Consider the following 11,993-nt stretch of genomic DNA (forward strand, 5'->3'; position numbering starts at 1 on the left):
CTGGAAGGCCGGGGGAGGGCTCTCAAAGGGGAACACCTACAAACGGCTCCTCGTTAAGGACGCACGCGTCCGAACAAACGGGAGAGCAAGGGGCATGGCAGTATTATTCAAATACTTAAACGATATTTATAATAGAAGGATATGCTTTATTTCTATTGCGCAACATACGATAAAATTACACCCGTCTTCCTTACCGTTAGTCCAGTACACGGTGGGGGTGCATATCTATCCTTTATTTATTTATTATTTTTTAAATCATTCCTTGGGTCCCCTTGACCCACACACAGCTTTACCACATTAGGTCCACCGCCACAGGGCCAGATACCCTGCAAATGGTACCATTTTGGGGGCCCTGCTGGAACCTCTCCTGTCGTTTCACACTAAAGGATCTGTACAGCCTCCAGCACTGGAAATACAAGCCAAGGAGCATGCATAGTGACCGAGGAGTGGAGAAGGAGGCGCAGGGACCGCGCTGCCGTTTGTGGTCCTGCAGCGTTACAGGAGTGGAAAGCAAGACGTGTAATTATAGGAATACAAAGGAATTCCTGGCAGAGGGTTTCACAATGTTGGCAAAAGCACATTATTCAATTAAAATGCAGACAAAGGAACACATTTAACTGCAAAATACCTCCCCAGTCGAGTTTATCAAGGATACAAGCTTAGAGATACATCCTTAATGAGATTAAAGGTGAGAGTTCATTGGAGGGAATGCTATCACAGCAGTAGACAGGCAAACAGTCTGTCAATATACGGAGCGTACAGGTCAGGGAGAGACCCCACACTGGTACTTAACCTGATTCACACCAGTAAGACATGCAGCTCTGTAAATGGGTGAAATGACGGTAATTTAAATAAGGTGCATATGTCAAGTGATGATGATTTCCAAGGCCCTTGCTGGTTTGAGTGCAGGACACAGCTAATGACCTGCTCTCAGAAGACAGAGTTTTTCAGAAAACAAGCAGCTTAGCAAAATCCGAGCAGATCAGTCACCGGCTAAAGGGGAGCTCCGCTGGACTACATGATGTCAGACAAGGATTTGTTGCTGGACAATTTAGTAAGATGATAAGTTGAATTGTCCAAATGTTTATTTGCTGGAAGCGAGTGAAGAAACTGGATGCGGAGACTTTGCCCCAGGGTGGCACGGTAAGCCTCCCTCGCACATGCTCCGGACTCAGTGGAGCAGAAGCTGCAAACAGTCGAGGTCGACCAGTAAGACCCACGGCCTTCCATTGTTTCCAAGGACTGATTGGGTTTCTCGTGGTGTTCAGGCTGAAACCTGTCAGGTCATGGCTGCAGAGACCCGAAATGGGGCCTGACTAACGCGAGCGAATATTCACCCAGAATATTCTGGAGATTCTTGGTATGGCCAAGGTTTAAACAGATGTTAGGAACTGGATATTACAAATGGTGCAGAACTGACAACTTCCAAGTACCACTGCAGACACTGAAGTGAAAAGGTGCACACGACATCTATGGAGCTGGAGCTAGAGCAGCATGGGTAAATTATGCTGCTTTTCCACTGCTGCACCCGAGCCGTACCCGTATGCATGTCTAAACCAAGCTGGTTGCATGACCACCATCTGACTGGTCGATATACATGGATTATCTGAATGCATTCATGGTAACTCGAAATGTGAAAAATTCCAACCTCCTACTTATAAGAACCACTATAGAACTTCTGAACGGAATGTTAACCCTATCACTTGATGCTTGGGGACAGCGCGTGGCTCAGTGAGCCCAAACACTGTGTGTGATCAGGAGGTCACTGGTTTGTGGCCGGCCTCAGCACACCGGTGGCTCTTTGTTCAAGGCCCTTAACCCCCTGCTCCATGAGGTCACTGGTTTGAGCCCCACCTCAGCATGCCGGTGGCTCTTTGTTCAAAGCCCTTAACCCCCTGCTCCATGAGGTCACTGGTTTGAGACCCGCCTCAGCACGACGGTGGCTCTTTGTTCAAGGCCCTTAACCCCCTGCTCCCTGAGGTCGCTGGTTTGAGGCCCGCTTCAGCACGCCGGTGGCTCTTTGTTAACCCCCTGCTCCCTGAGGTCACTGGTTTGAGCCCCACCTCAGCATGCCGGTGGCTCTTTGTTCAAGGCCCTTAACCCCCTGCTCCCTGAGGTCACTGGTTTGAAGCCCGCCTCAGCACGCCGGTGACTCTTTGTTCAAGGCCCTTAACCCCCTGCTCCCCGAGTTCGCTGGTTTGAGGCCCGCCTCAGCACGCCGGTGGGTCTTTGTTCGATGCCCTTAACCCCCTGCTCCACGAGGTCACTGGTTTGAGGCCCACCTCAGCACACCGGTGACTCTTTGTTCAAGGCCCTTAACCCCCTGCTCCCTGAGGTCGCTGGTTTGAGGCCCGCCTCAGCACGTCGGTGGCTCTTTGTTCGAGGCCCACCTCAGCACGCCGGTGGCTCTTTGTTCGAGGCCCTTAACCCCCTGCTTCATGAGGTCGCTGGTTTGAGGCCCGCCTCAGCACGCCGGTAGCTCTTTGTTCGAGGCCCTTAACCCCCCTGCTCCACGAGGTCGCTGGTTTGAGGCCCAACTCAGCACGCCGGTGCCTCTTTGTTCAAGGCCCTTAACCCCCTGCTCCCTGAGGTCACTGGTTTGAGGCCCACCTCAGCACAATGGTGGCTCTTTGTTCAAGGCCCTTAAGCCCCTGCTCCCTGAGGTCGCTGGTTTGAAGCCCGCCTCAGCACGCCGGTGACTCTTTGTTCAAGGCCCTTAACCCCCTGCTCCCTGAGGTCGCTGGTTTGAGGCCCACCTCAGCACGCCGGTGGCTCTTTGTTAAACCCCTGCTCTCTGAGGTCACTGGTTTGAGGCCTGCCTCAGCACGCCTGTGGCTCTTTAACCCCCTGCTCCCCGAGGTCGCTGGTTTGAGCCCCGCCTCAGCACGCCGGTGGCTCTTTGTTCAAGGCCCTTAACCCCCTGCTCCCTGGACAGCCCTCCAAGCAGCTGCCCTTTGCTGCCAAGCTTACACTTACCTACAGAGGGCAAGACGGGAGGCAAAAAGAGAATTTCCTCACAAACTTCTCTTCGGTTTTCCGTCACTCTCCAAACTGAACAGCACCTTCACCGAGCCGATCCATCTGCAGTGGAAAACCGAACCACGCTGTGACTAGATTCTCTTTGCCGTAGGTCTCGGGTACGGCTTGGTTCCTGTGTGCCAGTGAAAAAGTGCCATCACTTATAATCCAGGGTTTTTTCCCCCCAATTAAATGATCACCTTGATGTTGTGTCAAGACGGTGTGTCAACTCTCTGTGACGATTTCCCCCACCAATTTTTCTACATTCTGCTTTACAAAAGGGTGTCGATTGCAGCCACGCCGTCGAATTTCAGGTCACCACAGAAATTCCCTTAATTCAACAGAGCATCAACAACAACTGAGGCGATGCTGGGAGGTGGGCAGTCGAGATTTATTGCCTTCAGCAGATCTGTGCAGGCCTCCCTTATGGCACATGAGACCCGGAGGAAGCAGGTCACAGAGATGTGGGCTGCAGCCAAAGCCACAGAGGATGTTCAGCAACTCGACAATCGGGCCCCTCATTGCAGCGGCGGCGCTTACAGCTGAGCCCTGGCCACTAGCTGCCGTGTATCTTCCTGCCAAGGGCTCATTGACACTGGTTTGTACCTGCAAATCGGCTGCAGATTCCAGCTTAAATATTCACCATACAAATGTGTTTACAAATAGCTTACACAAGAAATACACTGAAAGAAAAACATAAAAATCAAACTAGTGTAACCAGAAAAATATGCATGCTACAGGTTCTATTGCATATTACAAAACGAGCCACTGCTGCTACATCAGTGACCTGCTGTGACGAGGTCTGACCCTCAAGTCCGTAGCACCAAAACCGTCTTTTCTTTGGTCTCTCGCTCGCCAAGGACGCAAGGTGCCATGCGCTCATCCCAGGGATTGCGTCTCCGTCTTCTGCTCAGCTGGTGTCTCACGTGGAGCAGAAAGTCGAGGTTTGGGTGGAGGTCACTGGCCCTCACCTTCTCAGCGAGGACGAGCAAACCCGAAGGAATAGCCCTTGAGTCGGCGTCGGGATTGTCGCCGGTCAGGTGACCAGAACGAGACCGTCAGCCAATCAGATGATGCCTCAGAACAAGAGGATTTCTTCCCGCCAGCAGAGAACAATGGAATCTATAAACATGTCAGCAAGCCCACCAAAGGCAATGGTGATTGTAAGGATGATTATGCTGAGGCTACAGCTATGTTCAGCAGTACGGAAAATATTAAGACTCCAGCACAAATCACGGCTTTTATCCGCTTGCCGCAGAAAGCATGAACGGCGAACAGCTCGAGAGACACCCTCAGACACACACAGACATGCTGTACAGCTTAAAAAAAAAAAAAACACAAAGGAACTGGACAAAAGGAAAGGGCCTTATGTCGCCATTTGGTCCTGCTTCCCGTACTCCTCGAAGTCCAGTGCGCTGTTCTTCCCATTCTTGCACGACTCCCTCTGTAACTTACAGATCATCATAAACAAGATTAATGGATTTTTGGACTCCGAGGCCGGTTTCACTTGCTCTTACAGCAATAACATAGCAACTGCTATAAAAACAAAACATACCTGCCACCTTGTGGTGAAGAGCAGTCCCTACAAGCCACTAATATAATTTACCAAAAGATATTTTTCCCCCCATTTCCTGTTGAAAGCAATTAAGCTAATCAAAAAAAGTGTACCATGAAACTGTTTAGAAGTTTCCATACTTTTCAAACTGCCTCCAATAAAAACTGCTAAATCATTTTCCATCCTGAGTTGAGAGCCCAGATTTCTGTGGGCTGGGAGACAATTGAACATAAGAAATTTACGAGAGGAGGCCATTCGGCCCATCAAGCTCGTTTGGGAAGAACTAAACTAATACCTGAGAGCTGTCTTATCTAGCTCTGATTTAAAGGAACCCAAGGTTTTAGCCTGCATTACACTAGCAGGAAGACTATTCCATACTCTAACTACACGCTTTGTAAATAAGTGCTTCCTCAAATTCATTTTAAAATGTTCTCCTGCTAATTTCCTAGTGCTACACTAGCAGGAAGACTATTCCATACTCCAGCTAGATGGCCAGTTTGGGGGCGAGGCTCCCAGGCGTCGCCGCCCACTCACCTTGGCATCCCTCTCCGCGAACTTGCGGAACATGTTGGCATAGAGACGCTTGTCTTTCTCGTGCTGCTCGCGGATTTGCCGCTGACAGATCAGCGCCTGTGTCCTGGCAGCCTTGTTGGCGGGGTACAGCCGCTGAACCCTCCGGAAGTCGTCCCGGGCTCGCTCGTACTCCTTCATGGCGAAGAGGGCCTCTCCACGCCGGAACAGGGCCTTCTCATTGGTGTCGTCCAGCTCCAGAGCCTGTAGGGGAGATGGGAGGCACTCTTGCTTAAGCAACCAAATGTCAGACAGTTTGCGTGATACCAAGTCCTAACAGCAGAGGGCGCACACCTTGTTGCAGTTGTCCAGTGCCCTGCCCACATCGTGCATCTTCAGGTAGCACATGGCCAGGTTGAGGTGGGCTGCCAGCTGCAGGGCCCGCACCTTCCGCTCGTCCTCTCCCCGCAGGCCAGACTCGCGGGACAGCCAGGCGACGATCCGCTTGTACTGGCCCACTGCCAGCTTGTACTTCCCCTCCTGAAAGAGCAGTGATGTGGCGTCATTTATCAGTCACCTAAAAGAGGGGCTTTTTTAAGTTTAATGCTAAATGATCGCAAATCAGGACACAAAAACATAGATGAATAAAAAGAGCCACATCAAATACCACACAAAGACAGAGACACAGACGGAGAGACACAGACGGAGAGAAAGACGCGCGCACACACACAGACATAAGCACAGATACACAGAGACAAACACACATGCACCGACGCATAGACAGAGACACACACAGACGCATAGACAGAGACACACACAGACGCATAGACAGAGACACAGAGACACACACACAGAGACACACACACAGACAGAGACACACACACAGACAGAGACACACACACAGACAGAGACACACACACAGACAGAGACACACACACAGACAGAGACACACACAGACAGAGACACACACAGACAGAGACACACACACAGACGCATAGACAGAGACACACACAGACGCATAGACAGAGACACAGAGACACACACAGACACACAGACAGAGACACACACACAGACAGAGACACACACACAGACACATAGACAGAGACACACACAGACAGAGACACACACAGACACATAGACAGAGACACACACAGACAGAGACACACACAGACACACACAGACAGAGACACACACAGACAGAGACACACACAGACAGAGACACACACAGACACACAGACAGAGACACACGGCTGCGTTCACACGAAGGGGAACCACACAGACTAACCTTAAAGTACTGAGTCCCTTTCCCCTTCGCGATCCCGCTCTCCTCCACTTTCTCTGCTGTATCCATTTCCCAGGATTCTTTGGCCTGAAATAAAGCGAAGTGATTTTAAAAACACTGGGGCGCGTACAGCCGCCAGGCCCCCTCCCCACGCAGGCCGCTCTCTGGCTGCTTTTTCCGCAGGAACTCTCAGCCTCACGGTTTTACTGCGCCGATCAGTAAATTAAGTGGAAAAGAGACGATAAAAACGAGCACGACATGAACACAGCGGGGACCTAAAAACTGTATTAGCGGATCGCGGCTGAACGCGAGCGGACCGAAGGAAGAGATTTAACTGCCAAAGAACACATGTTTATTAAACGGGGCCGTTTTATAGATGAGGAGCGTGAATCGGTGCCATACTGTGCGCCTCGGCCTCACCCACCTTCTCAAAGGACGTCAACTTAATCCTGTACTGAAGCTTGGCGCCGCCCGGGATGTTTAACTGGGCATTCCCTGCATTTCCGAATCCGTACCTGTAGGGGGCAACGCAAGCAAGGGCTTAGCTGCACTCCAGACTACACTGCACAAGCAGCAGTAAAGACTCTATATAAACACTGCAGCACAAGGTAAGGGCACTTAACCATAAAACATTTAATTAATTACAGTGCGAACTGCACTGCATAACAGCGTCCGTGAAACAGAGGGTAACAACAATTTATAGCAAAGCATAGAGCAATTACCCCAAAGAGCCAGAGCTGAAATTAACTCCTGTATAGTTTAGCATAAACAGGTTTAAAACATAATTGTAATCCAGCTTGTTAAAATATGCTTGCATTATATGGCAAACACCACATTAACTCAGGGTGCTAAATGAATACACTAAAAGCTGTTTGTGATTAAGCAGCACTCAGACAGGCGTAATACATTAATCACACAATGTAACTGCAAAACTGTCAGAAAAGAATAAAAAAAAACACAAGCAACTGGTCATTTCGGAGCGGGACATCCAGTGAGGTTTCTAGGCCGTTAAGGACAGAGCCCCGACCCCCGACCCCCGCACTGACTTCGGTGTGAGGGTGAAGAGCGACTCCTCGCCCTCCTCCATAGCCATTATGGCTTTCTCCACACCCAAAGGCAGGCTCAGACGCTCTCCATCTCCGACCTCAAAGCTCAGCTCCCTCCGATCAAACACAGTGGCCTCCAGTGAACCCTCCAGAGTCACTGTGGGGGACAGATAGCAGCCTCCTGTTAACCAAGAACACCCCCCCAGCTGGACCAGTTCACCTCCACCCCCTTCCAACATGAAAACGTTCTCAAACACTAAGGTGGTGAAAAGCAAACGGCCTCGACGGGAAGAGGTCCCATGAGGGCACGGCCTTGCCTCGCACGGGGGAGCCCTCGCTGGGTTTGGCGTGTCCACCCCCTCTGGTGATGATTCGCTTCACGACGCCCCCGTCCTCGTCCTCCGTGACGTCCTCCCCGTGGAACGCGAACAGCTCCATCTGTGGACGAGGGTGGGATGGGCGGTCACGCGTTAACCACAGTGAAACGGGGACTCGAGCAGAGGTGCACACGGTAACGGGCCGCAGGAATAAACACGAGTCGGGGAGAGGAGCCAAGAGGGCCGCCGGTAGCCATGTGAAAGGCGGCCTTACCTCGAAGAGCAGCGTGGCGCAGGGTGGAATGCTTGGCGGGCTGCCGGCTTGCCCGTACGCATACTCAGGCTTGCAAATGAGCTGGCATACCTCCCCGGCTTTCATGCTGGCCACGCCCAGATCCCAGGCCTTGATCACCTGACCTGCAAATAAAAAATTCTCTCTCACCATACACTCTGATCTTGTTCCACCCCCTCGCATCTGTGAAACATTTCCTCAGCCCCTGGACCCGATTCCTGTCCAGGCAGCGCTCCGTGTGCAGGTGCCTGCGTGGTGAGCCAGGGGTACCTTTGCCGAGCTCAAAGGAAAACTTCTCCTCTCGATCGCGGCTCGAGTCGAACTTGGCGCCGTCCAACAAGGTGCCCACGTAGTGCAGGTAGACTTTGTCGCCTGTCATCGGAAGCTCTGTCCCATGACCCTGCTTCTTCACCAGCTGGGGGGGCAAATTTTAACAGTAAACACACTTTAAGCAGAATCACTTTAAAGAAAATCAGAAGGTCCAACCTGCCAATAAAAATTTAACTCCCAGGAAGTAAGAAGAATGAAGAAGCTTAACTTAAATTGGTTAAAACGATTAAAAGGAAGAGATTACATTTTCACTTAATGACAGATTAAGACAAAACTGGCTGAATTATATTTGTAAAATAGCTCATCAGGGCCGGGCTGCAAACTTTAATATCAATGGTAAACCAGTAGTTCGTTTTTTGTTTTTTTTTTACAAAACGCATTATCTACAAAGCAGGTGATTTGGGTTGAATGAGCGACATGTTTTGTGCGCTTTTGTGTGGCAGAAGCGCAGCCGAGCTCGCAGCCTTGGGAAGATGCACAAAGCGAGTCCGTAACATACAATCAGCCGCGCGTCCCCAACAAACCTGCACTTGTGCAAATGTTCTCAGCATCGGGAGAATCACTAGTATAAAATGAAAGTGAAAATGTGGGATGATGATATGAAAACATACTATTAAAGAAATACAACATAATGTTGAGTGCGTTCAGGCTGATGATGCACAATAATCTAACAAAGCGACTTAATTTCAGCATGTTAATTTGAGCCCGTCCTGCACAGACGGAGCCGGACGCGCTTTGTGCAGCGCGCTGGACTCGTGTTTGGGTGGGACTCGGGTAGGTTTGGGTGTCAGCTGAGAGGGAACAAGAAAACGATGCAGGAGATCGTCCGATCAAACATCCATTGCTCGAAACCCGAGAGCAGCCCGCCGCCCTGGACAGCACTGAGCGCGGCGCTCCTGACGGTACGAGCGGCGTGATCGCAGCCCGCGTCTCGGTTTTGCTTCGGCTGCAGGACCAACGGGGACCAGCCATAGTCAGACTGAAGCTCATGTGGAAAGAGTTCATAGCGACAGGTAAGGTGCGATGCACAATAGGAGCCTGAAATTATCATGCGAAAACCACAATCATCCGTGCTGTCGCACGCACATTGCAAGCTGTAAACAACTACAAGCACTACTATGACTATAACAAAAACAATACTACTACTACTAATAATAACGGACATTTCTTCTGGCGCTGGTTATACGTGAACCACGTATCATCCAACAGCACGTACTACTGCCAATGCAATAAAATAGTGAGACAGATACCTTAAGCACCCCTCCATCTTTCTTTAGAGTGATATCTTCTCCCTCCATCTGGAAGGTGCGCCGTGCGTCGCCGTCGGTCACTTTTTCCGCAGTCATGCCGGAGATGTGTCTCCCCGGGTCGGTGGGATCAAACGCCGCCGTGCGCAAACCTGCGGGGGCACTATGCGCTGGGGTTTTGGAGAAGCACGCCCAGAAAAAGCAGATCACCGCCACCAGCAGCACTACTTGGTGTTAAGTGGGTGAGCATGCAGCAGCTTCATCTGCAGACATCCATCTGCTGCGGCGAAGTTTGTCAGTAGTCACGCAGACTGAACTGCGCAGCCACGGCTATAACTTTCCTTTGGATAGCCTCGGCGAGCGCACGACCGGAGCCCTTATAGGCGGATTTTGCCGATACTTAAATCTCTTTCTTTTTTCCTTCGCAAGAGGAAGGGCAGGGAACTTTCCAGAGAAGCGGCAAAGTGCGCCTCGTTTTAAGCAGGAGCCTGCAGCAAAAAAGGCAACGAGATCGCCGCCAAGCGACCGATGGCGGCCACTGACCGGCCGGCCGCACCGCGCCTCGCCTCGCTGTCTGTCCGCTGCAATAACGCAATTGTTTCCACGGCAGGGACACAGTTCTGGGGGGAGATAACTGTAAAAAAAGTAAAGAAACAGTCTAAGAAGTATTGGGAAAACCCATAAAGGCAACCTTTATTCATTTCGTTAATATAGCTGGAATTGAAGCATTAAGCGCACAAGCAGTGGACCCGTTATAAACGCCAGCGTGCCGTGGTATATTATTGATGTTGATGTTGCATGGCGAGGTTAGTGAGGTGTTACATTTTAACTTGCCGAAGCAGAAATGACGCTTTGGGTGTTGCGGCACTTCTGACTGATAACCGTGATTTCCATGCAGACGAAAGGCGGTTCCCTATGGCATTGAGCCAGGAAAAAGCAGAGCCCGTAAAAGCCTAGCTTAGTAATATTGCACTTCTTTATTTTCTCCTAAAACATTTCAGCCTAACTAATACGTAAACAATTAGTGCCGTAACGCGCACGGAGCGATCGCTTTCGGTAATGCTGCTGCCGCCACCCTCCGCTAACCTCGCCTGCAGGTAACTCCCCGCCTGAAGGTAACTCCCCGCCTGCAAACGGGCTGGTATTTTCCGGCCCACCGGGAAAATGCCCGGTATGCCAGATGACCAGTCCAGCCCTGTTGCCTGCACACGACGTTACGCAACAAACAAACAATTTAACTTATTACTCTTTATACCACGTTGCTATATAATTTGGTGACTATTAAACTGCTGTAATGAAACTAGAAATCCTTCAACCAGCTGGCGCACTTTAACCGGTTTCTGCAGTGGCGGATCCTGGCCAGGTTAATATGTAATAGCCCAGGGTGCATCGACAGCCGAAACCACCGCCTACCCTCCACTCTCGACAATTTTTACTGACAGCTTTGTGGGGTGGGGGGTGAAGGTTGCTTAGGGTGCCACCCCGGCTTCGGGCTGCCGCTTTCTGCTCCTTTCCTCGCACAGGCGTTCAGCTTTGCTGGATGCGTTATTACGCGTCAGTACCAGGTTGGCTTTCAGTGTATGGCTGAGACTGGCTCTCACACTCAGCTCCATCGCATCTCACCCATGACCCCGTTTTCCTTACGGTCCTGCTCGCAGTATTTCACGTGTATTAACTCATCTCACTTCACCTCTGTGTGTCACTGTTCCTCTTATTTACTTAAGTGTTTTTTTTTTTGGTAGAAATTTCTCTTTGTGAGGCCTGAGTGGCACTTCAGTAGCCAAAACGATGCTTTAAATGGCTGCATGTTGCTGGCTGAGGGCCTGTACCTCGTCTTGCAGCCCTGCCTCTGACAAAGTCCTTTTTCTCTCACGGTTTTCATTAAGATAACTGAAAAATGATTGCCTCCCTTTCTCCTCTCTGACCTTCTTCGTTGGTGGGCCTAATCTCCGTGATGGTCTTGCTTTCTCCGCTTTCCGAACCTTGGTCCCCTTTGCAGTAACCTCTCCAATGAGATCTTCCTGAAGTGGATGGTGGAAGCTGAACTCCACATTTACAGCAGGTAACCCTAAACCAGAAGGTACGAACATCCCCTGAACAGAAATTTCCTGGATACAATTGTGGAAATCACATTATTGCCCAAGATACTTAATGCCTCGTGACACACAGCAGGATAGGTGGCTTGGAAATAGATGGATAATTCTTAATAATATATTGCTGTATGAATTCCAATCAATCATTACGATTTAAAAAGAACTAATACATAACTGCTGTGAAAAGCGTCCCAGCAGTTACGAATGTCAGAATGGTGCCCAGGAATACCAGGCGTCTGGAGCAGGTACATCACTGACCAGCTCTGACTGCTGGAGCCCAATGGGGCCAGCAAGGCATCATGG

General features: G+C 50.5%; 1 protein-coding gene across 2 annotated transcripts; it reads right to left on the bottom strand.

The window, feature by feature from the left end:
• Positions 1-3,388: 3,388 nt before the first annotated feature.
• LOC111846159 (peptidyl-prolyl cis-trans isomerase FKBP4-like) lies at positions 3,389-11,943 on the bottom strand. 2 transcript variants are annotated; one of them, XM_023816102.2, is made up of 10 exons: positions 9,601-11,943; positions 8,291-8,435; positions 8,003-8,145; positions 7,729-7,849; positions 7,412-7,568; positions 6,790-6,880; positions 6,369-6,452; positions 5,438-5,623; positions 5,108-5,347; positions 3,389-4,468 (listed from the first exon to the last, which is right to left on the bottom strand). In XM_023816102.2, the coding sequence occupies exons 1-10, from the start codon at positions 9,694-9,696 to the stop codon at positions 4,385-4,387; spliced, it is 1,347 nt and encodes a 448-aa protein (XP_023671870.1). In that variant the 5' UTR covers positions 9,697-11,943; the 3' UTR covers positions 3,389-4,384. The 2 variants fall into 2 exon arrangements, with proteins under 2 accessions (XP_023671870.1, XP_023671871.1); XM_023816103.2 differs by having other exon boundaries at positions 3,389-4,462; positions 9,601-11,941.
• Between the last annotated feature and the right edge of the window lie 50 nt (positions 11,944-11,993).

This window comes from Paramormyrops kingsleyae, chromosome 3 (genome assembly GCF_048594095.1).
Source record: "Paramormyrops kingsleyae isolate MSU_618 chromosome 3, PKINGS_0.4, whole genome shotgun sequence".
In the NCBI taxonomy this organism is placed as follows: Eukaryota; Metazoa; Chordata; class Actinopteri; order Osteoglossiformes; family Mormyridae; genus Paramormyrops; species Paramormyrops kingsleyae.